The sequence below is a fragment of the Miniopterus natalensis genome, chromosome 3 (assembly GCF_054644295.1).
Source record: "Miniopterus natalensis isolate mMinNat1 chromosome 3, mMinNat1.hap1, whole genome shotgun sequence".
NCBI classification, from domain to species: domain Eukaryota; kingdom Metazoa; phylum Chordata; class Mammalia; order Chiroptera; family Miniopteridae; genus Miniopterus; species Miniopterus natalensis.
In genome coordinates this window covers 85,863,130-85,888,857 of record NC_142083.1, presented here as the reverse complement: position 1 = coordinate 85,888,857, position 25,728 = coordinate 85,863,130, and the positions used below count along the sequence as shown (strand labels likewise).

Sequence of the window (25,728 nt, the reverse complement as noted above, 5' to 3'; positions counted from 1 at the left end):
TCTTACCCAAGGATATGTTTTTATTGATTTGGGGAGGGGGAGATGGGGGGGGAGAGAGAGAAAAACATATCTATCAGGTTGCCTCCTGCCTTCCATATATGCCCCAATCGGGGATCGAACCCACAAACTTTTGGTGCACCGGACAACCCTTCAACCAGCTGAGCCACCAGCCAGGACTGTTTCCTGGTGGTTTTTTGTTTGTTTGTTTTTACAGTAGCCATACAGATGGGTGTGAAGTATTATCTCATTAGGGTTTTGATTTGCATTTTCCTAATGATTAGTGATGTTGATCACTTTTCATGTACTTATTTGTACATCTTTGGAAAAATATCTAATCCCTTTGCTTGTGTTTCTAGTCAGGGTTTTTGTGTTGAGCTGTAGGAATTCTTTATATATTTTGGATATTAAACCTCTTATCAGTTTTATGATATGCAATTATTTTCTCCCATTCCATAGGCTGCCTACCTATTAATTTTCAAATGTAATATAGTATGGCATTTGTATCTTTTAAAATATTTAACTCTTTCACAGAGATTGAGGAGACTAAAGTGAACTGAGTTTTTAATGCTCACTTAACCAACTATAAGATATGTTACACCTGCCCAGTTAAGTAATTAGTATAAAGTGACAGCTTCCACAGAGAACAGCCATTTCATCTAAAACTCGTATATTAAGGCCCTTGCCCACAGTGAATTGTACTTTTCTTTCTATGGTAGTAAAATACCATATAACATTTATCTTTTAAAATCATTTTACACTGTACAATCCAGTGGCATCTAGTACATTCACAATGTGGTACAACCATTACCACGATCTAGTTCCAAAACTTTTTCATCACCCTAAAAGGAAACCCTGTACCCACTGAGCAGTCACTCCCCATTCTCCCCTCCCCTGACCCTTGCAACCACCAATCCCCCTTCCATCTCCCACGAGCAAACTATATTTCTAATGACCACTCCACAGGCAAAACTGAGCAAGGGTTCAAACCGACCATTATTTTTATTTGGTTATCACTGACCTTCAAGTTGCAGAAAAAGAAGGCTTTAAGTAGAAACACTTTAGAACAAAAATAACTCTATGGTAGAATACTCTAATCTCTGATGCATAAGGCATCAAGAAACCCCAGAGTATAATTTGTAAGGTGCCAATTATACCTAAACATTACATTGACAACAGATATGTTTTCTAATTCACTGTGTCTGGAATGGAACATAGTAAAGAAATTCTCATTTAAATCTAACAAAATCTCTGTCTGGAGGTTCTAATGATTCAGGTCTATTTTCCTACATTAAGCAACATCTTTGAGTTGTTAGAGAAGCCCTCTCTGGAAAACAGGTAACAGTTTCTTAGTAACATATAATCTGCAGATATTACCAAGTGAGCAGTTACAAATAACACAAAGGAATAATTCATGGAGATATTGCATGTTTTAATAAAACTCTCTCCAACGATGAAGAAATAACAAGTAGAAAAGAGTTGAGAAGAGACCAATATTTATGATAAAGACAAATCCTTTACTCTTAAAACAAAGCTTAGACAAATTATGTTACAGTATCCAATGAAACCACATACAAAAAAAAGAACGAAAGCTAAATATCATGATTAAACCTGAGTTTTCATCCTTGGCTCACTACTCCAGTGTTAAAAAAGAAGCAACTCACTTAACCAATCCAGATCTCTACAACTTGTAAAATAAAGGAGATGAAGCTCTGTTGATGCATTTTTTAGCTCAACCACTGTGCTAATACTGACTTTTCCCCAATTGTCAATGAATACCACCACATGTTCTTTTAAAAATTCTATACCTGACATTAATAAAATGTAATCCTGGATTTAAAAAGTTACGTTTCTTTTCCTGGAAATCCCTAAGCTTTTGAAAAGTCCTGGCTCCTTGCTAATATTTTCGAGAGAAAAACTAAACAGGAAAGAACATTACCAATTCTTACCTTGTTTGGCATCATCACGAGCTGCTGGCCTTTACAAATAGATCCTGATTCCAACTTTCCCAGGACCACCGTGCCCATATCCTGTTGAAATTTTTAAAATCAAATTTCAGATTTTTACTACCACTCTACAACAATTCAACAACCCAAAGTGAAATCTTGCAGAGCTTACTCATAAAAGAAAATCATTAGATCAAGTGGTAGAATACTTAGAATTAATCTTAAATACAGGATAGGTAACAAATACTCTCTAACATCTGCTGTATAAGCATATGCACAATTTTAATACCAACAAATAAGTATGCCAAAGATTTAAAATGAAAGCATGGTATAGAAGATGGCACAGAATTTTACATTTGAAGATGTGAATTATTTGTTCAAATTCAGGTTCTGGCAATGTCTGAGCCTGTTTCCTCATCTATAAAACTGGAAAAACAATACTTGTTCAAGAAATCTAGCATGGAGCCCTGGCCAGTGTGGCTCAGTTGGTTGGAGCATTGTCCCATACACCAAAAGATCACAGGTTGAATTCCTGGCCAGGGTACATACCCAGGTTTCGGGTTTGATCCCCAGTCTGGGCTTCTGCAGGAGGCAACCAATCAATGTTTAACTCTCACATTGATGTCTCTCTCTCATTCTCTCCTTCTTTCTTCCTCTCTCTCTAAAGTCAGTAAAAGAAAGTCCTTGGGTGAAGACGTGCACGCGCGTGTATATAAAAGAAAGAAATCTAGCATGGAGCTAATTAAAAAATTTATTTGAGGAGGGGCAAAACATTACATTGATATTGCAGTTAAAAAGAATGCTTTCTGGTTAGAGCATTAGCCTGTGCACCAAAGGGTAACGGGTTCAATATTTTTTCTCTGCCCCCTCCCACCCTCTCCCTGTCCCCCTTCTGAAAATCAATGGAAAAAATATCGTCTGGTGAGGATTAACAAATAATAGTAATAATGCTTTTTTAACAAAAAGACTAATATCTAGTTAGATGAGGCTGTGGTAATACTAGCACTCATACTGCTCGTGGCAATATAAATTAGCACAGTATTTTGGAAGGTTATTTTTCAATATGCATAAACTTTAATGTGCAAATCCTTTGAGTCTAGCAGTTTCACTTGTATGAATTTCTCTCTAAAAAATTACCATTGGCTCATTGGGAAACAGCTGGACTAATTTAAGTTGGCTGAATAAATTATGGTCTATCTATACCCCAAAATAATATGCAGCCATTAATAAAGACACATCTATCTATGTTATGTTGTTATTAAAGTTGTTTCATAATTTAAAACAAAACACAAAACAATTATTTCACCTCCCATAAAACCCAATTTCTTGAACACTTTGGGTACCTTGTATTTATCCACAATTGGCAGCCTGATTGGTCCATCAACTGATCTATTGAAGTTTGGCAAATTATCCAGATATGGAATAAATGGTAATCCACTGAGAACATAACAATATCCATTAAAGAGAGTCAACATAAATATCAAAATTTTAAAAAGTTACATGGTTATAACCATGTTTTCATTCTACCCATGTACTCATCTCATTAATTTACTATCCAGTTCATCTCATTTATTTCTCAGAAAATGAAAAATGTTAACAAATTAGCTCAATATGAAAAACCTTCCCTCAAGATTTAGAAAAATATTTTATAGCAAATAACCCATATCTTGTAATAAAATGACTATAGACTCTTACTTAATTTATGTACTTTTCCAACTCTGAAATCAGGATTCTACAAAATAATTTCCCTTTTAAAACTACAGTTTATAGATGTAGAATACTGTCAAGATGGCAGTGTTCCCCCAAACTGACCTACAGATTCAATGCAATCCCTATTGAAATCCCAGTTGCCCTTTTTTGCAGAAATTGTCAAGCTGATCCTAATGTTTATATGGAAAGTCAAGGAACCCTGAATAACCAAACAATCTTGGGGAAATGAGTAACAAAATTCAAACACTTACCCTTTCTGTCGAAAACTTAGAAAGCTATAGAATAATCAAGAATTCACCTTACAAAAAAAGTAACTTAAAATGAAATGCACACCTAAATGTTAATAACAGGCTTAGAATAAAATAACAGGGTTCTAACTCTTCCTGACTGGATTAGGCAGTTTTGCTATGTATGACACCAAATGCACAATCAACAAAAGAAAAAATAAACTGGATTTCATCAAAATTAAAACCTTTTATGCTTCAAAGGACACCATTAAGAAAATGAAAAGACGCCCACAGAATGTGAGAAAATATTTGCACATCATGTATTTGATAAGGAACTTGTATCCAATGCACAAAGAATTCTTACAACTCAATAAAAAGACAACCCAATTAAAAATGGGCAAAGGTCCTAGTATTTTTAAAGCCAGAGTTACAATCAATATTTTCTTTAATTACTTATTAAGACATAAACTGTTTTTTAAAGGAAGAAAAGGTTACTTACATGTACCAAGGACAGAAATCTGATTGCTCTTTAAGATTTGCTCCAGTCAGTCCTGAGCAGGGCATAAAGTGAATGTCCTTTTTGGGATTGAAGCCAACTTTTTTCAAAAATGGTACTAGTTTCTCTTTACATTCTTCATATCTATAATATTTATAAATAATTCAATTATAATATAAAGCAATTGGAATCTAGTTTCATTTTTTAAAATGAGGCTTAGAAAAACCACAGGGGGGAAAACATACAACAACAAAACCATCCTTAGTCTCACTAACATGTCTATAAAAAATCAGTAAAATATGTAAGCTTACCTCTCATTGCTCCAATTCACTGTTGGATCATCCATCTTATTAATAAGCACAATTAAATGTTTTACACCTGCTGTCTTTGCCAACATTGCATGTTCTCTTGTCTGTCCTCCTTTTTCAAATCCAGTTTCAAACTCTCCTTTCCTGGCAGAGATTACCTATTCCAAGAAATCAAATAGTTTATTCTTACAATTCAGGTATACCCTTCTAGCAGTAAAGCATCGTTCCTTTCAATTTTATCAGAATCTTTCTGCAAGAATATAGAAGAAAATTAGTCATAATATACATGCTTTTGAATATCACAAACAATGTCTTAAGTGATATCAGATTTAAGTATGTTTCTTCCAATCCCCCAATTTCCCAAAATCTAGTATGCCTGTATATTTTACAATTCAAATACACGTTATGTGATTTAGTGCTAGTACACTGATAAAAAAAAAAAAAAAAAAAAAGCAAAATGATGGAAGGCCTTAAAAAAAATGGATCATTTCTTATTCATTTTCATACCCAGTGCCTAGTGGTGGGTTTGGCATTTAGGGACACTAAGTTCTGACACATAATAGATAACAGGAATGGCAGAGGCAAGTTGAAATATTTTCATAAGTCAAGCATATTATAAAGATTTGTTGTGCAGATAAGTGAAACAAAAGTGAAAATTGTGACCATGTATAGTTCACCACAACCTAAATTCTAGCTTTTAGAAGATAAACTCAAATATTTAAAAATTTAAGTAAGGCTACTAACAAATATAAAGATGAACTAGAAATGTCTTTCTTACCAGTACAGCCAAATCAGCTTGAGAAGCACCACCAATCATATTTGGGACAAAACTCTTGTGGCCAGGGGCATCTAGAATTGTGAAATGCTTCTTTTCTGTTTCAAAATAGGCACGACCCACTTCTACTGTTTTACCTTTGTCTCGTTCTTCCTGATTTGTGTCTAAGGCCCAAGACAAGTACCTGAAATAATTTTAAAAGAATAATACTGATAAGAACATGAGAGTTTTTAAGATATTCTTCTACCATTAAAGGTGTAATTGATGACATCTAGCTTTATATCCATCATACAACATTTAAACCAGGAACAGGACTAGGCAGAAATGAAAATTAAGAGAATGAAACTTGTATTATTGTGATTCAAACACTTGAAACTTTTACATATACCCACACTCCACTATATATTCTAGAAGCGAACATTATTTATGAAAATAGCTGACAACATACACAGAAAGACTAAGTACCAATGCCAATATCACTGTAAGTTCCTCTAGATTTCATTTTTATAATCTGTCACAAAATATAATAAAAATATTGGCTATCTAAGGATATTTTTTTAAAGTGAAGGCCACTAACCTGCCATTTGGGAGCAAGTTACTTGCTAAAAGTATTTCAGTATTACTTTACCATGTAAAACTTATTTAGGTTCAAATCATCTATAATAGCAGGCATTAATTTAGATTACCTTATCATCTGTAATTCATAGTAATATACTCATTATTAGGATTTTCCCCTTACAGAGCAATGTAACAAAAAAAAAACAAAACACATCAATGTCCCATTCAGATAAGCTTGCTAACTTTTAGAAAATAAAATAGATAAGGTTAGACAAAAAGAAAAGTTGACCTTTTTTCTCACCACTCAAGGGAATCACTGTCAATAATTCCTTCCATTCTCTTTTTCTTTCCATTGTTTAATTACATAGTTAATGATCATATCCTAAGTACAATCATGTTTCCTGCTTTTTCCCCAAATTCCACTGTAACATAAACTCTATTCCTGGTTACTATAAATTATTTAAATGCAATTTTTTAGTGATTAGGTAATGGCCCAATTAAATGGATGATTTATAATTTATTCAACAAGTCTCTTATTACTGGATGTTTGAATTTTTACAAACTTTCTCTGCGTTAAGTTTTGAAGTCATCAGGAAATGATCTACTAAATAGTATGAGGGGAAAGAAACTTCCTTTGTTAAGACACCATTTCAGTAGACTATAAAAGCATTAAGTGGACAGCATTTCCTTAAAAGTAATATATAGTATCATAAAAGTTCAGTATACCAAGTTTCTCTGTTTTTTTCTTTAGCTTCTCTTTCATATTTCTCAAGTGTCCTTTTGTCAACCATTCCAGTCAAATACCTGAAAACATTTAAAGAAAAACAAATTACTCAATGAAATTAGGAAAACTTTAAAGCACTTAAAAAGGAATTTCAATTCTAAAGATATCTGAAGTAAAGGTACCTCTCTAGTGGATGCTTACATCAGGAAACTTTCAGTGGAAAAGATATTTGCATAGTCGCAAATTATCTCCCACAAAATAAAAGGGGGGAAAATAACTTTACTGTGGAGAATCCTGACAGATGGTACCTTAACCAAATAATTTTTAGCTAATATCACCAGTAATAAATAAAACATACTGAATATTGACATCTTTTACCCTAATTGGATACCCTAAGAAGAGCACAACATATCTTTGGTGGTAGTCTTTATATATATATATATAAACCGAGATCTCCTGGAACATAGGTCAGTGCTCAAGAGCTGAGCCACGCCGGCCAGGCTATTTGGTGATATTCTTGCCCAAAATGCCTAACCTCAATCTGACTGTAAAAAACAGCAGTTAACCTAAATTGAAGAATATTCTTTAAAACAACTGAATAGCATTCTTCTAATTATGAAGGTCATGAAAGACAAGACAGGAAATGTTGCAAGTTGAAGACGACTAAAGAGACAAAACAACTAAACACAATATGGAATTCTAGAACAGAACATTAATGCAAAACTGGTGAAATTCAAACAGATTTATAGTTTAATTAACAGTATTACAGCAATGTTAAACTCCCCCCCCCCCCCCCATTGCTTTTCAGAGAAAGTGGAAGGGGGAGAAAGAGAGAGAAACACTGATGTGAGACACATGGATTGGCTTCCTCCCACAATGGGGCCCTGGCCGGGGCCAGGGATCAAGCCTGCAATAGACACATGCCCTTGGCCAGAATTGAACCCAGGACCATTCAGCCCATGGGGCGATGCTCTAACCACTGAGCCAGATCAGCTAGGACTAACTTCCTGGTTTTGATGATTGTACTATAATTATGTAAGATGTTAACATTAGGGCAGGCTAAATGAAAGGTATACAGGAACTCTGTACTGTTTTTGCAACCCTTGACATCTAAAATTAATTCATAATAAAGGTTTATTTACTTATTTTAGAATAGTTTATTGATTTTTAGAGAGGGAGGGATAAGAAACATCCATGGGCCTCCTATATGCCCCCTACCAGGATCAAGCTCAAAACCCGGACAAGAGCCCTGACTGGTAGGTAATCAAACTAGCAACCTTTTCTGGTGAGCCACACTGGCCAGAGCAATAAAAGTCTTTTTTTTTTTTTTTTAAATAAGCAAATGTAAATGCTATATAAAAGAAAATGATTCCAACAGTGTTGTCCAGACAATTAAGTCTTACTAATACATTTCAATATTTAATATTTAAAAAATATTATTTCTCAAAGTGAGATTATTTTAAAATAATTCCTTGGTGATTCCAGTTCTGGCTTTCATCTCTAGGGGTTCTCTGTGCAGTCATCTATAGTACATGTTTGTAACCATTTGGGTGTAGAACCCCAGGGAAATACCAATGAAAAGTATAGCCCATAAGCAAAAAATATACATTCTAAAACACAACCTCAAATGGGCCCAACACTTCTATTCATAGAGTCTTAGGTGAGGATCCTTGTTTTAGGGTCTGCTGAGGAATCTTCAGAAGTGAGAATTGGCAAGATTATCAATTAAGATTACTTAACAAGGCAAGACAATGATGATATACCCTCTAGATCCTCTGATGAGTTTAAAGAAATGGGTCTAATCTAAGAAGAGTTAAATATTTAAGACCTGTGAATTTAAAAGTTTTTTCAATACTAGAATATATTACTGAAGGCCAACCATGGTGTCTTCATACCTTGACAACTTATAATGATAAAAAATTATCTTCACATGTTAGCCAGACCACCTATCTTTAATTAAACGCACATAAATTTAAGGAGTTGATGGTGAGGAAAAACCAGTTCTCTCTATGCACCAGTTTCAAGAGCTGGTTTTCATTATTCCCAAGAAAATTATACTCAAAGACTAAGATTTCCTATAAGCTAGGGTTGGTTCTATATTAGTTTTTATAAAAAATGTAAAAGAGAGGTTTCAGAAATATATTTAATTCATGTTACATGAGAGTCTGACAGTGATTAACAAAAGAATTTTAGCGATAGCCTATAACCCATCAGAAAATACTAACAACATGCAAATCAGCCTTCCTTACAGGTAATGCCATTATTATTAATTTTTCTTAACTTGGGGTAATCTGTTTTATCATCTTAGTATGATTTTATGAATGTTCATAATTCCCAAAATTCATTCAATTGAGTTAACTCTATTATTTAAGAAAAAAATACTTACATTATTTGTCCTCCAATGGTTGACTTGCCAGCATCTAAAAGTAACATCATCATCAACAATATGCAACGCATAGGTGTAAAAAAATATTTTAAAAAGCCAACTAATATATACACTTAACAGAACTAAAGATATGGGTTTAGCATATACTATAATTAAATCTTGCAAGAGTAACAGAAACTGTAGGACTCTAGGGCAAAAGCCCATGGTTAGTTACCTCGGCCCTTGGAAAAGGAAGCTGCTAAGTCCCCTTCCAGCTCAATAATGATTTAGAACTACTTTACTGATAAAGAACAAAAGAAAGAATTTTTGAACAGATTGTTCCCTGACCTTCAGCCTCAAATGAATATAAATTACCTAAGGGGAGCCTTAGAGGACAGCAAAAGTAGCCAAGAGCTGTAACTACATTTAGGTAGTCTGCCTTTCATTTTTAGCAGAGGTAAGTGTTCCTATACAAAGGAGTCTTTGCTACTAAAAACAGAGTAGTGTATCGTTATATTCAGGGGAAGGCAGAGATAAAGGAAAAGAAAAGAGGGCACATAATTGTATTATTTTCTTCTCACAATTTTGGGGATAGGTCAAAATGATTAAATATTTTAGTAAATCAGATGGGTGGGGGTGGTAGGTGCTAAATCAGCAACCTGACTCCAAATTACTAATTCTCATGTCCCACAACACTGAACTACCTAGGTATGGTTAATACCATAAAATTAAGTTCACACACAAAAAAGGCACATTCCCTAGGATATTAACAGATGTCATAATATGCTCAGCCATCATCAGTGGACTATAGACTAATTACACATTATATACAAGTATACTGAAGCTTATTTTCTTCCAGCTTCTATGCCATTACAAAATTTGTTCTCAACTGTCCACCCTTTGAGAACAAAGTGTTTGTTGGCAATTTTCTGTCAGCTAAATAATCTAGCAAATTACAGTTGTTTCACTAAACATCTCCAAGTTACTAAATAAGATGTTCTGTTTTATGTGTCCAATAGCTTTGATCATTTCTTATGATAGCTATGAGTAACTTACCTACATGCCCAATGAATACTACATTTACATGCTCTTTTTTAGGAGCACCTGGTGGTGCAACCACAGACTTAGGTTTTGGTATTTCCTCTTCCTCCTCCATCATTTCTTGGGCATTTTCTTCTGGGGGCTTTCCATCTCCCAAGGAACCACCCCCTGGCTCTGCTTCACTTATTTCTTCTTTGTGCTCCCATGATTCTTCTGGGGACATTTCTGTCTCTCCATTTTCTACTGAAATAAGGCATTTTAACTTAGTGTTCTAAAAAAGATTTGTAACATATACAGGTACTTTCAAACAATAAATGAAACTAGTTCCATTTCCTAATGTCTAGTGACACATAAGCAAGAAAATCTTTCATAACAGAAATGGATAATAGCTTTCAAGCTGGCCTCACTGCTGACATCAGAACTCTGACTCAGAAACTACGAGAGATTGCTATTTTAACAAAGTTTCATTTTCATAAGGACAAACAACTATGTAAGCAGGAGATCTAACATTCCTAACAGCCCTGTTCTTCCAGTGTCAAGATGCCCTGACAGTAGAAAAAGGGGAAAATTTTAAATCAGAACATAGGAAAAGTGTGAAAGAATTTAGATCATTTCTTTTTCCTCTGCAAGTAATAACTTTGGCATCAACTTTATTAATCACCTTGGGAATATGAAACCCTTAAGAGTAATAAAGTTACAAAAGGGAGGAAAATTTTTCACAAAGTAAATGGTACAGATACAACTATTTAAACGGACTTTAACATTCCTCCACTCAATTCTTTTATATTTGCAATCAATAAATTTATCACAGCAGTGTTAATACCCAGTTAGTTTTACTTTCTAAATCTTCATAGCAAAGACTCAATGTCAGTTTTAAATGTAGGCATTACAATAATCATAACACTTACATTTGCACCTTAAATCTTGAGAGTGAAAGAGTTTCTTATTACTGTATTAATATGGTCAGAAATTTTCTTACCAACAGGTTCTGAAAGTTCCATGCTAACAGCTGAATTTGAACCTAGACAAGAAATTGAGATATAATATATATTTACAAAACAACATCTAGCTTTACACACCATTACACAACTTAATGTTTTCTCAAATTAAATAGTAAAAGAGTCATATCATAGAAAATTACCTTCACACAACGACTGTTCCTCTTGAGAAGGTTCCACAGGTGCTGTTTAATAGAAATAAGTTCTTTTAAAAATTAAGACCTATTAAAAACAGAAGTTCAAAACAACAAAAGCCTCAATAATTCAGACCAATGACAGCTAACTCAGGTTTTCCAATTAGAAGTCTCTGTTTAACCTACTCTAAAAAAAATTAGCTGAAATATATTCATAAAAGCATGCTTATTCTCTTAATTTGCTTCATAAACTTTTCCTTCACAGATATAATTAAAAAGTAATCTGTTGCTCAGCACAGATCAAATTAGTAAGATTTTGCTCAACGAATACACATCACTTCTCTAAATTAGCCCTTTTAAGATTCTATAATCATGTTATCATTAAGATCCTCGAATAAATTATATTTGATACCAATAAAATAAAGGATTTCAGATAAAATCCTCGAACTATGTACAGGCCTAGACAACATCTCAGAAAGGCAATTACAATGATGCAAGTTTTGTCCTATGTTAGAATTCTAAGATCAAGCAACAATCCAATTTCCACACTGCAAATCTTATGAAAATCACTAGAAGAGATGTATACTGTTACCCAACTATGTTTAATTTTTTTATATCTAATAAACCTAAATGATACTCCAATATGAAAGTGTCCCTGCTTTAAAGAATTTGCAAAATACAAAAAGACATCAAAGAATTTGAAGTCACATGAATCCTACACATCAAATAATAAAGAATAATTCATAACCAGCAAAACTCATTTAAAATCACTGCCCAGGGGACCAGGGAGATAGGAAAAGGTAAAGGGGGAATAAATGGTGATGGAAAGAATCTTGACTTGGAGTGGTGAACACAATACAATATACAGATAATGTATTATAGACAGAATTGTGCCCCTGAAACCTAATTTTAACCCATTATCACCCCCATAAATTCAATTAAAAATAATAAAATAAAAGCACTGCCCAGAAAGTAATACACCTATAAGAGTTAAGAAAAGGTTTTGAGCCCAGCCTTCAATACACCAAGTGTTGAAGAAAGCAATTTCCTGTCCCTAAAAGGTAAAGGGCAATCAAGGTTTTGTGATAGAAGTGGCATGTCGAGTACCACTTAGGAAGATCATTCTATGGTAGTATATAGATGAACCAGAGAAGGAAAGACACTACAGGCAGAAAGACCAACATCACTAGCACAAGAAAGCATGCCATTATGATAACTGAGCAGTAAAACTAGAGAGGTGGGGGTAAGTGCACAGATAATAGATGCAACATCAAACCAGGAGTAGGAAGAAAGAGTGAAACATTTAAGATGACCCCAACCTATGTCACAGAAACTGGGAGGGCCAGGGGGAATCATTTCAGCTAGGTTTAGAAGGGAACAAGAATTGTACGTCAGACATAACAGAGATTAACCTTTTTTCATTTTCCTATTTCAAAGCAAAGTTTATGGATAAGGTAAGGAAAAAATATTCAATTTTGAGAGGAAGCCAGGTAGTGCTAAGTGAATAAAGTTCATATGCCACCCTAGAGATGGAGGAGGCAGCATAGAATAGTGTTAAGAGGCTAGAACTAACCCAACTCCTGACTTTAAATCGTGGCTTGTCACTACCAAGTTGTGAGATGCAATTATTTCATTGGAATTATAGAAATGACATGCCATGCACCTGACAGGGTTGTTGAGAATTAAATGAAAAAAATACATTTGTTTAGTGTCAATTAAATAACTCCTGGCACCTAGCAGACAGTCAACAAATGATAGTCTTCACCCCTAACATGTACTGAGTATCAACTAAATTTTATCAACTAACATATACTGAGTATCTATTATAGGCCAGACAGGGATACCAAGCACTCACAAACTGATACACCAGAGATGGTGGTGTGGCAAGTTACCCTAACTCCAACTAATTTTTATTGAGCTTTGTTTTTTGTTTTGTTCTGTTTTGTTAATCCTCACCCAAGGATATTTTTTTCCAATGATTCTGAGAGAGTAGAAACATCCATGAGAGAGACATCTGTTGGTTGCCTCCTACACGAACCCAGACTGAACCCCAACCAGGGAGGGGAATGAAATCTGCAATCCTTCCGTCTCCAGGCCAAAGCTCTAAACACTGAGCAACCGGCCAGGGCTTTATTGAGCTTTTATGTGCTGACTGCTATCTCATTTAAACAAAACCCTATGAAATACTGTAATTACTACCATCTAACATACAGAAATATCAGACTCAACTGGGCTTTTCCAAGTTATACAAGTGACATCTTGCCTTTCCCTCAAACAGACTCTGTTGAAAATCAGTCAATAAACATAAACTGAATAAGTTATTATGTACAAGTATATTTTAAGCAGGAAAAAGACTGAGACAACTGGTATGGTGGGCTCCCCCTCCATCACCTAATAAGAGAGCCCCCAAACTGTAACTGAGCTTTTCAAAACTAAGTAGTACATACAACTGGATCACCTAGTTCTAGAACCAACTCTTAGATTTACACATATACGATACTGTACATGCATAAAGCTGTAAGGTACTTCTTAGGACAGTGACATCAGTCTTGAGACCACCTCCACATGGCTGCATAATGCAGCATAATGAAAAATCTGTTCAGTTTTATTTTCCAAAACGGCCTACATTTATAATATGTTTGTCTTAAATTTGTAAAGCTCATTTCTCACAGAGGCAGAGAGTTAAGTACCACAAGCAATATAATGCTTAATATACTGAAACTAATACAAAATAATATTGAATGTAAATTGTACTGGAAAAAAATAAAAAGTGCGTAATATACAGGTGATGATGATATTAAAGGGCTCAAAAGAAGTTGCCCAGTTTCATTATGTTGGAAAAAATTCAGGTGATGGATCACATTATAAACCTTCGCAACATTTGTCAACGGGTGTTTTGGAATAATGAGCCAGAAAAATAACAGCTACTGTACAGTGGTACCTTGGTTTTTGAATGTCTCTGTTGACAAACACTTCAGTTTACAAACGCCATAAACGGAAGGAAATGCTCCAGTTTTCGAACATGCCTTGGAAGTCCGAACATGCCACATGGCTTCCGCTGAGAGCAAGATCCTGAGGCCTAGCTGTTGGCTGTGGATCCCTCAGTTTTCAAATGTTTCAGAACTCGGTCTTCCAGAACGGATTACATTAGAAAACCAAGGTACCACTATATAGCAAAATGTTCTTTAAATGTAAACTCAATATAGTTGTACCTAGTCTTCACACATGCACAAGCAACCTTCTCTTGTTCATTCTACTCTGGTCTTATTCATAATGCATACCACATCCAGATTTTACTACTAATGAGCAGAGGCTTTAAAATTCTACTAGACCCAAAGTCATTGTTCATGGTTAGCAAAGAGATGACTATTCTAATTAGAGCTTGACTTCTCAGATCCTGCATGGTTCATATCTGCTAGTGAAAGAGAAGTTAGTAAACCTCCTAAGGGATGAAATTATGGTTTCATATCTTCCAGTGGTATCTCCATGTTCAGAAACACACCCTTATCAGGTATTCAAAAAAGGAACAATTCTAATTAAGTGGAAAAGTTATCTGAGTGTACCAGGGTTTTTTTGTTTTTTAAATATTTATTTATTGATTTCAAAGAGAGGAACGGAGAGGGAGAGAGGGAGAAAGATCAATGAGTCATTGATTGGCTGCCTCCTGCATGCCCCATACTGGGGATTGAGCCTGAAACCCAGGTTCCGGAATTGAACCATGATCTCCTGGATCATAGGTCAATGCTCAACCTCTGAGCCACACTGGCTAGGCTGAGTGTACCAGTTTTCAATAAAACTGTCATACCCCAACTGAAAAGAGAAACTGATACTATTATCTGTGATAAAGGAAGACTGATGAACTGGCTGTGATACTAGGTATATTACCACAAATTATAAAACAAGAAGTGCAAAAATTTTAACACAAGACTGACAGTAGTTTAAACAGATGACAACTTGGATTTCTAAGTTGTTCGTTAGAAACAAACGACCATAGTGAAATAAACCAGCCAGACACAAAAGGTCACATGTTGTATGATTCCATTTATATAAATATTCAGATAGGTAAATTCAGAGACAAAGCAGATTGGTGGTTGCCAGAAGATGGGAGGAAAGGGAAATGGGGGAGTAACTGCTTAATGGGTAGGGGTTTCTTTTTTTTGTTAATCCTCACCAGAGGATATTTTTTCCATTGGTTTTTGGTTTTGGTTTTTTAGAGAGTGGAAGGGAAGGAGAGAGGGATGGGGGAGAAGAGGAGAGAGATAAAGAGAGAGAAACATCAATGTTAGAGAGACACATCCATCGGTTGCGTCTGGCACCAGTTGGGGCCAGGGATTGAACCTGCAACCCAGGTATGCACCCTTGACCAGGAATCAAACCCATGATCCCTCGGTGCACAGGCTGATGCTCTAACCACTGAGCGATGCCGGTCATGGCCAGAGGGTTTCCTTTTGGGGTGACAAAAATATTTTGGAGCTAGACAGCGGTGATAATTGTATAACACTGTGAATGTATTCAATGCCACTGAACTGTTCGCTTTAAAATGGTTAATATTATATTATGCAGATTTCGTCTAAATTTTTGAAAAGGATATACAAATTTTTAAAGATTTGACCAGGGATGAAAGGACTTCAGCATACACATGGTAGGTAATGAAAGCCATGATGTGATTCTAGGTACCATTTTAAACACAAATGTTTGGCCAATCCTTGAAAAGTGCTTAATCCATATATTTCATAAATCAGCAATTTAAATTTGTACTGCTTTAGATATAAAACTAATCTTTAATCTTTTTCCACACTAAACAGGGATATTTAAAGAAGCCATCCTAACTAAATTTCTTAGTCCTATTAGGTAAATGGTGTGTTCATTAAAGAAAAAACAAAAACAACTTCAGTGCTGTCACAGATGTCCCAAGTGTCTTACATTGCATGGAAATGTTCTATATCTGTGCTGTAATATAACAGTCACTAGCCACATGTGATTATTAAGCACTTGAAAGATGACTGCTGTGGAGGAAGAACTAAATTTTTAAATTTTATTTTAACTTAAATAGCCACATGTGGTTCTCACATAGTACAAATTTCTCTTACCTGATTTTCCACTTCTATCTCACTCCCCACCCATCCCACCACCCTGAAGGACTAATGATCTCTCTTCTGAAATCCTCTAAGATATGACCCTTCTTTCAGTTATAGGTCCCACATACATATCTTAGTTCTTGATCCCTGGGAGATTACATATGTCCAGAATGACTGTGATAGAATGACTGTGGTTTTCTGAAATATGGAGACTTTTCTCTCTACTCTTGTAGTCTCCACAGATCTGCACAGTGCACTATATAGGATAAATATACAATTGATTTTTTTACCGAATTAACCACCAGTTTTCTTTTGATTTTCATAGCTCACTAGGCTCCTTGTAACCTTATCACTTCACTTTTCTTACCATCCCTAACATCTATCTATGTTTACTGAATTTCCATTAGCTTAAATAGAGTAAAAACAATTTTATATGTGCAGTTTTCTAAGAAGCAATAGAGAAACACAGTATTCAAGAGATTAAAGAACACATCAGCCTGGCCGGTGTGGCTCAGTGGTTCAGCATTGACCTATGATCCAGGTGGTCGTGGTTCGATTCCCAGTCAGGGCACATGCCTGGGTTGCAGGGAGACGACGGCTGCAGGCAGCCAGTCAATGACTCTCATCATTGATGTTTCTTTCCCTCTCTCTCTCCCTCTCCCCCTTTGTCTCTGTGAAATCAATAAAGACATATTAAAAAAAAAAAAAAAAAAAAAAGATCAGAAAGAAAAGACCACAGAACACATATAAATATCCGCAGTGTTGCCTTAATTATCTAATACTCTCAAAATAAAAAGGCACAATGCTACAGACAGTGCACAGAGGTGTTTATTTTCCGTCACCATTTCCTAAAATGTAGGAAGAAACAATTTCAAAATATTAAATTAGAACATTGCCTACTTATGACAATATCACTCTGCAACATGGAGACTGTGCCTGAGCCAATAGTCCACAAACTCATAGGCAGATTCTGAAAGTGTCTCAACTAGAAAGATCTTTTAATATCAAATCACAAGGAAAGGACTAGCACAGTCACTATTACTAGACTAAGCTTTGAAATCAGACCCAGATTTTAATCCTAGCTCCTCCATTTATTCCTGTATGTCACCTCCATAATTTACTTAGCTTTCTGAGCTTTAGTTTTCTTATCTGTAAATGGGCCAGCAGTCCCTATACCTCAAGAGATTGTTGTGAAGATATGGGCATATTAAGCATGTGGTAACTGCTCAGTAAACTTATCACAACAAGCATTTCAAAGCCCCATAATTACAAAAACTTTTAAGAATGAAATATAAGGCTTGGGGTGGGGAACACACAATACAGTATACAGATGATGTATTATAGAATTGTACACTTGAAACCTATATAATTTTATTAACCAATGTCACTCCAATAAAATCAGTAAGTTTTTTTAAAAAGCGTATCAGAAAACTGGGGGGGGGGGGGGGGGGATGAAATATAAGAAAGGCAAATTCCAAGGCCACTCTCAGAAAATGTACAATAGTTTGTAGTAATTAGCTTTTGACATGCCCTATTTTCCATTATTAAACAGCATGGTGTGGTGGAGAGAGTACTAAACTAGCAGTTGTCAAATTTGGATTGTAGATTCAACTGTCATTAACTCTTGTGAGTGACCTTAGGCATTTACCTAGCATCTCCAGGCTTGTTTCTTTATCCGAAAATAAGGAGATTATATTACTGCTAGGTTCATTTCCATCCCTAACAGTCTAAGAACCTATTTATTCAGTCACTAAAGCAATGCCACAACCTGATCAGACTTTCTGTAGAGTAACTAAAATTCCACTGTATTTTTCAAACAATCCTAAAAGATAGTCTTACTTATTCTTTTATATTCCATATAAAACAATCTGAGGTGTATTTTAAATACAAAACCAGCCCAGCTGGGTGTGGCTCAACAGCTGAACATCAACATAGGATCCAGGAGATTGAGGTTCGATTCCCGGTAAGGGCACATGCGGGCTCAATCCCCAGTCGGGGGCATGTAGGAGGCAGCCGATCAATGACAGACAAGTCTCTTATCATTAATATTTCTATCTCTCCTTTCCTCTCTCTGAAATCAATAAAGATATACATTTTAAATAAATAAAATACAAAACCATTTCAGACAGCCCCAATAAGATACAAAGATAATAGAAAAACACCCATCTGCAACCAAAATAAACCACCAAAGGAGATGAACATAGACTGCTTAGTATGATAACCTATTAGAGTTCTATAGAAAGTCAACCAGGAAATTGCCCCAATGACATTCTAAGGTATGCACTTTTTGCTTGTTCCAAGTAAACTGACATACAATAACCTGGTTTGGAATTTGGCGTGGCAGCTCAGGCTAGGCCAGGGAAAGATGCTCAAAAAATCCTTACTAAGTGTTTCTCTCACCTAGAAAGCAAAATTATGATGGGGTACTGGTTCAGCTTGGAGGATCATAACCACAGTCAAACCAGGGTTCTCGAACATCTCCCATCTTGAACAATTCACTTCTCAAAGGACAACCCTTTCATGCTGATACGTGTATGAATAGTCAGTCATGCGTCTCTCAGACGACAAAGGAGAGAATGTACGAGTATGAGTCAGTACACATCAGGAAATTGTGCTGTGAATATTTTCATGGTTTTTTGCTTCTGTTGCTGCTTATTATAAAACTTTCATTTTTTACTGTACATTTAATTTCCTTTGTTAAATTTTCGTGTCCTTTTTGTTTTTAAAATATTTATAGATTAAACAGTAAATTAGATATGTACTGTATATAAGAAAGGTTAAAATGGAGTCATTTGGGGGTCTGGAACAAATTAATTCAAGTTACATTATTTTTAATGAGAAAAAATGCTTTGGTTTTCAGAACAGCCTTCTGGAATGAATTAAGTTCGAGAACCGAGGTTCCACTGTAAATTTCCTTAGAACAAAACCATTTATGAAAAAACAAACAAAAACAAATACATAGTACAGCCATGCTTTGTTAAAATTTATTGAAAACAAGGACAAAACTTTGAAGAAGCTTTGATATGAATCAACAATTGACAGCTAAAAAAGGAGTTTGAGGACCTCAGAACAATCAAGAACCTTCAACCAGTGAACAAATTTTTGCTTCCCAAAGATTTCTAAGAACTATGAGTAGAATGATGAAATTCTAAATTAACGTGAATCACAGATACACTAGTCAGAATTACAGTAACCAAACTCACTGCTGTTTAATAGACAAGTAGTGTAAAAAGATAACGAATATTTAACTCTAGCAAATTCCTAGCATACTTAAAAAACTTAAGGTATTCACAGCACTTAAAAAATAGATCTTTAGTTTTATGATTAGGGTGACGAGACTGAAATTATTTACATAAAGGAACCTGTGAACAATTACTCATCTCAGCTTTCAAAGCCCTCTGCACCCTCTGTATGCCCCTCTTACAATGTTGTGTCTTCCATTAGAGTATATCTGATCCCTTTCTAACTCCTTGAGGACAATTTATTCATCTTGGTGCTGTTATTTCAAGTGCCTAGAACAGCATCCTGCATTCTGTAGGCATTTCATTAGTTGTTATACATATATCTGAGCAAAACGAGTGACTCACATTCAAAAATTTTCATTCTAATACTGCTAGCTCATCCCCATAAGGTTATCCAATCTCCTTTTTCCTTTCTCTTCAACCAGAAAGACAATACTATTTCAACACTAGAACATTTCCTCCCCAGCAAATGAAAGCAAGCAAAACAAGGCTTAAAATCTGACCTCTACAATATTTCCCTAACTCGCCGATAAAGTTTAATTGCTGCCTTTTCATACAGTACAATTCCAGAAAAGGTGAAAAATAAAGGACAAAAGAATGCAAAAAGCTATGTACTCACTGCACTAAATAAAGCCTGCTCGAAATAGTTTATTCCCAATCAAAATTTCTAACATTTTATAAACAACTGTTCAACATGGCACAGCACTAGTTCCCTAAATCCTCCTGCTCAAGTTATTCAAGCACGTAAAATCATGAAACAAGAACCCAAATCCAATAATCTAATAATCAGTAAATCAAGACAGGGGGGAAAAACCCACAACCGCCCTGGCCAGTCTTGCTCAGTGGTTAGAGCACTGGCTGGAACACCAAAGGGTCTCAGGTTCAATTCCCATTCAAGAACACCATACCTGGGGTTGCAGGTTCATCCCTGGCCCCATCAGGGAGGCAACCAATCAATGTGTCTCTCTCACAGCAATTTCTCTTTTTCTCTCTCTCTCTCCCTTCTTCCCTTTCTAAAAAAAATCAACAGGAAAAATATCCTTCAGTGAGAATTAACAACAAAAAAGACTTCAGGAACCACACTTTTCCCTGATCTACTCTGCTCACTCTATTCCATTAACTGTCCCAAAGAAGCCTGAAAAATCCTGTATATAAGACTTGGTATTGCAGGAATTTCAGTCTTAGAGGAAAACCTTACCTATCTAAACTTATCTATAAGTCAACAGGTAATGTTTAATAATAAAGTTTAAGAGTCCTTCTGGAGGAAACAAGCATTACTACTTTGATTCTGGAGCCCCAAAGACAATCACCTCTGCGACTATTCAGTGATTAATAAGCATCCACTAAGTAATGATTGTTGCATAACTTTGTGAGTATACTAAAAACCACTGAACAGTACATTTTTAAAAGGTGGATTTCATGCTATATAAATATCTCAGTCATCTTTTAAAAAAAAAAATCCCTCCCCCACATACAGGCATTCAGTAAAAACCAAGCACTACAAAACAAACATTTCTCTTTAAAATTCATGTTCCACAGTACAATGTGCTACATTTTGGAGATTAATCTTCCTCTGAGGACTGCTGGTTTTATTCTATACTTAATTTTTTAATGGCAGAGTTTTGAGAGGTGTTGAGGGTAGAACGGTGGAAAGGGCATTTACACCATTACTTGAGATGCTCTTGGCTGCCCTTAAATCCAAGTGCTGTGGTTTGAATATTTGTGCCCCACCCCCACCCCAAATTCTTAAATTGAAATCCCAACTCCTGAAATGATAGTATTAGGTGGGGCCTTTGGAGGTCCCGAGATCATGAAGGTGGCACCCTCATGAATGGGATTAGTGTCTTTACAAAAGGGGCAGCAGAGAGCTTCCTTGCCCCTGCTGCCATGAGGACACAAAAAGTCAACAGTCTAATAATTAGAAAAGGGCCCTCACCCAACCAGACTGGCACCCTGATCTCAGACTTCCAGCCTCCAGAACTACCAGCAATAAATGTCTATTGTTTATCAGCTGTAATATTTTATTATAGCAGTCTAAATAGGCCAAGACACCAAGTAACCCTGATTAACACTGCTAAACCTGTTTCTCATTTACTGGGGGGGTGGGGAAGAGACTGAACTAGGTGCAAACTGGAGCATAAATTAAGTACATTCTAGCATAGAAAATGTTTGTTCTAATATATGTAACCCTTGTCTTCTATATTTCCATTCATTTTAGGATCCCTACTTTAAAGAGCATTACTTAGCCAATTTACTTGGATCTGTAGAGAACTGAACTAAAATGAATTAGTTCAATTCATTCTAAATAGGTTCTACTTAATCATGTCTTTGGAACCCTATATTAAATTTTCAAAGAGACACAAGGTCAACACTGAATCCCAAGTTGGGATGGCTGGAAATAGGCATCACCAACAGCCTTCCAGTGAAGGTGGATGACACTTTATACAAAGGCATCTTCCTCTACTGATGGCTCAAGGCGCCCCTATAATATTTTTTAAAAGAGAAAAAAGAAACTAGCCTGTTTTCAGGAGAAATGACATTCATCCTAGACAGACATATTTTAAAAGTCATTCATTCTAGTGCTCTATCTCTAGATTCCTTCAAGAGCACTCCTGGTAGCTAGTTTAAAAACACATCCACCACAAATTTCAGCTATGGCTTAACAAAAAGAAACATGTTAGCCCTACTATCTATTTCCTCACTATAAAAAAAAAAAATGCAAACTTTATGGTTCCTCCTTTGTAAATTTCAATCTAAGTGCTATTTCCATTTTTTACCCTGCTTCTTCCAAGCACAGTTTTCTGCTCTGATGGTATTTTATGGACTTGAATGGGCTGGAACATGCAATCCAACAGTCCCACATAACTCAGGACCTCAATTTAGAAAATCCATTATTTTTCAAATAGATATCCTACAAAGGATAATTTTTAAAACATTAACTGACAGTTTGTAGGTAAAGTCTGTAACACCAAAATAGGTCTTTGATTTAAAAAAAAAAAAAAAAAAAAAAAAAGCTGACTATTATGTAGGGGCTTTCTTTACAACCAATTCCCTATACATTTTTACATCTCAAACTTCCAGTAGGTCACAGAGAAAAGAAGAGTAAAACGGTAAATTAGCAAATGTCAGGAAGACAAAAAGTTCTCCTGGTAAGAGGTAATGCCTAGTCACTCAACAATGACCACCATTCCAGACCACTGCTCTAAGGATAGCTGTCCCTTGATGACTGATGGCTGTCCCTTGATGGCTGATAGGTAGCTAGGCTGGAAATAGGTCTAGCTAGAGTGGTGCTGTTGGCTCCAGAGTAAGGGGGGAGGACCAGAAAAGAAAATGTCTGGATAAAGGGGACCTGCATGATAAGGAACTGGAAACAGGCACTTTTAGGAGCAAGGTAAGTGGACTAGTTTAAGTAGCCAAAATGGCTTGATCTAAGCAAAGAAATTAAAGCTAAGCTTCCTTGTTCAAAGGGAAAAACATCAGCCACCCACACAAGTAAAGAAATACCAATCAATAAAACAACCAAATCCAAACTGTGTGCTCACATATGTACATACTTGCAAAAGTATTTCTCCAAAGTCTCTTTTTGCCTGTAGAAAGAAAATTGTGGCAAAAGTTTCTTAAGAAACTAAATTTTTATGGTGTCCACTTATCTAAGAAATACAATATAGAACTTTAAAGAGAAATCAACAATCTGTTCTCACAAATTCCTGGGAACAGCTATAATCCAGTTCCATACCCTGGCTAGAATGCAAGGACATTCAGCCCTTCCCCTTTTCTCTTTAAGCTAATACTGGCAGTTCCTAAAATAAGCACCTTTTATACAGGGAGAATACTTAAGTTCACTCATCTGATATTCCTACAAAATCAGTACCTGAAAGCATGCTATCACTGAAGCAGCCCCTAAACACAGGAAGATTTTTAAAGACCGAACTTGAAACCACTTAAAAAGTGTGTCTACTATCTAAGGTCAGAACGGCACGTGACTACTGTTAAGTTATAACAAATGCTCAAGTGTCTGAATAGACTAATTACTGACACAGGAACACAGAGAAAGTGAGTTATACCAAACAACCTGAATAAGGTAAATGATTTTGACGCACTGAAAATTCTAAACCTGTCACTGACGGAGAAAGGTCCAAGTCCCAGTTAAGAAAAAGGGCACACAAATTAATGTAATTTCCTACCCATACTAAATGAAGTACTCTTAACTTTGTGACATTTTGTCAACTTTACAAGCTTACAAAATGCTAAGGGTGAAAAAGATCTTTGTATTGATAGCCAACAGTTTCTGCCGGATCACAAGACTGCAATGCATCTTGGGATTCCTTCAGGCCGGTTCGGTGCCACAGATATTTAACACGTAATTACAGTTTCAATAATAGAAATTGCACCAAGAGACGCGCTCTCCCCTAGGCCTAAGGTGAAGGGAAAACTCGAGCATTCGTCCTCCCGCACTCCTCGGACCTCTCAACGCCCACTCTACAGATTCCTGACTCCATCTCTGTCCTCACTCCTAGGCCTCGTGTGACTGACCCGCCGCCGCCGCCCCTTCTCCGTTCCATACGGTTCCCACTTTCAGTGGGTTAACTGCGGCCCCCAGAGGGGGCGGGCAGGCCCCAGGACACGCCAGTGTTCCCGGCGCGCTTCTCCCGCCCCGCCCGGCCCTCCGCCGCGGCCACCCCACGCAGGCCGACTCCCCGACCCCGTACCGCCCCACCCAAGACTGCCGGCGCCCGATACCGCTGTCAGCGCCCCACGTGCCTCCGGGCCCCAAGTCCCCCGCACTGCGAGGCGCGTCGCCTCACCCCATCCCACCCCATCCCAGGTGGGTTCAGGCCCCCCAGACTGCTGCCCCCGCCCTCGCAGCCCGGCTTCCCCCCGCGTTTCGGGGCTGCTCCGAGTCCCGACCCTTTACCCGAAGGGCCTCCCGCGCCGCTGCCGGCTCCGTGGTTGTTGGCGGAGGCGCCAGCCGGGGGTGGCGGCGGCTGGGCCGGGACCCGCAGGAAGGACGGCACGAACTCGGCGGCGTGGACATTGGGCACGAAGGGTTTGGCGTTGACGTTGAGTTGCCGGCCGAAGGCCGCACTGAGGGGTTCACGCTGGGCCTCAGCCACCGCAGCTGCCCCCAAAGGGCCGCCAGAGCCGCCGCATGGGCCCGGCCCGGGGGTTTCCATGTCCGCCTGGTCCCAGCAGTCGGGCGCCGAGTCGCTGCTGCTACTGCCGCTGCTGCTCCCACCGCCGCCGACGCCGCCGCCACCACTGCCCGGATCCATGATCGGGGGGGCCGTGTGTGTGGTGAAGAGAGGGCGGGAAATGGAGGCGGGGGCGACCAGCCGAGAAGGAGCAGCCCGCGCTGACCCTGAGAAGCGGCGAGGCAGAAGGGCCAAGGGCTAGAGACACAAACCCCGGCGTCGTCGCGGCGGCAGCTCCAGTTCCGACTCCGCACTGGCGACGACGGCGGCGGCGGCGGCTCAATCCTCCTCGTGTATGCGAGCGGATCTCCTCCCACCCAACCCCAACCACCTCCGACAGCCTCAGCGCCAACCCCACGCCCGGCGCGGGTTGACCCCTCGCCGCCACCCGTACCTTCGCCTTGGTAGTTCCCTTCCCTGTGCGTCCCCGTTTCCGGCTATGAAGCGCTGCAGAAGACGGAACTACGAGTTCCGGCAGCGTCCGCGCGATCCCGCTGCGGTTTTCCCGGGGGCTGACGGGAGTCGAAGTCCTGGGGCTCGGAGCAACCGGAAGCGGCCCGGCTCCCGGCAGGCTGCGCGAGGAGCGGCGGTCTGGCGGCGGCGCCGCGGCCCCACCTGTCACGGAGTGGGGGCAGGGGGTCCCAGAGGCGGCCCTGCGCGGCTCCGCGGGTCTTTCCGCCTGCGGGGGCGGTCCCCTCGTCCCGTTAGGCACAGGATGCGGGGGGGAAAGCGCTCAGCTCCTGAAAACGCCCTCCTCTTTTCACTCCCCTCTTTCTCGCTGCCTTGCCTACCTGTTCTCTTTCTTTCCCCCGCCCTTCTCCCCCCCCCCCCAGCCAGAGTTCCCCCCACATTTCGCAGCCGACGCGGAGCGTCTCTCGTTCCGCGTATTCGTTCGGTGAGAGAGGCGGTAACACCCGGAGCCCTGACAGCCGGCCCG

At 38.0% G+C, this 25,728-nt stretch overlaps 1 protein-coding gene across 2 annotated transcripts in view; it reads right to left on the bottom strand.

Annotated features, from left to right (window-relative positions):
- The window catches only part of GSPT1 (G1 to S phase transition 1), a 35,739-nt gene extending 10,656 nt beyond the window's left edge, over positions 1-25,083 (bottom strand). Inside the window, exons 1-11 of one of the 2 annotated variants that reach the window (XM_016197604.2) lie at positions 24,515-25,083; positions 11,289-11,330; positions 11,127-11,168; positions 10,163-10,390; positions 9,128-9,161; positions 6,744-6,821; positions 5,463-5,643; positions 4,688-4,842; positions 4,380-4,520; positions 3,287-3,380; positions 1,947-2,027 (exon numbers count right to left, since the gene is read on the bottom strand). In XM_016197604.2, coding sequence (XP_016053090.1) covers positions 1,947-2,027; positions 3,287-3,380; positions 4,380-4,520; positions 4,688-4,842; positions 5,463-5,643; positions 6,744-6,821; positions 9,128-9,161; positions 10,163-10,390; positions 11,127-11,168; positions 11,289-11,330; positions 24,515-24,872 — 1,434 coding nt within the window. In that variant the 5' untranslated portion in view covers positions 24,873-25,083. The remainder of the gene's footprint in view (positions 1-1,946; positions 2,028-3,286; positions 3,381-4,379; positions 4,521-4,687; positions 4,843-5,462; positions 5,644-6,743; positions 6,822-9,127; positions 9,162-10,162; positions 10,391-11,126; positions 11,169-11,288; positions 11,331-24,514) is intronic. The other variant, XM_016197605.2, reaches the window with a different exon arrangement.
- Between the last annotated feature and the right edge of the window lie 645 nt (positions 25,084-25,728).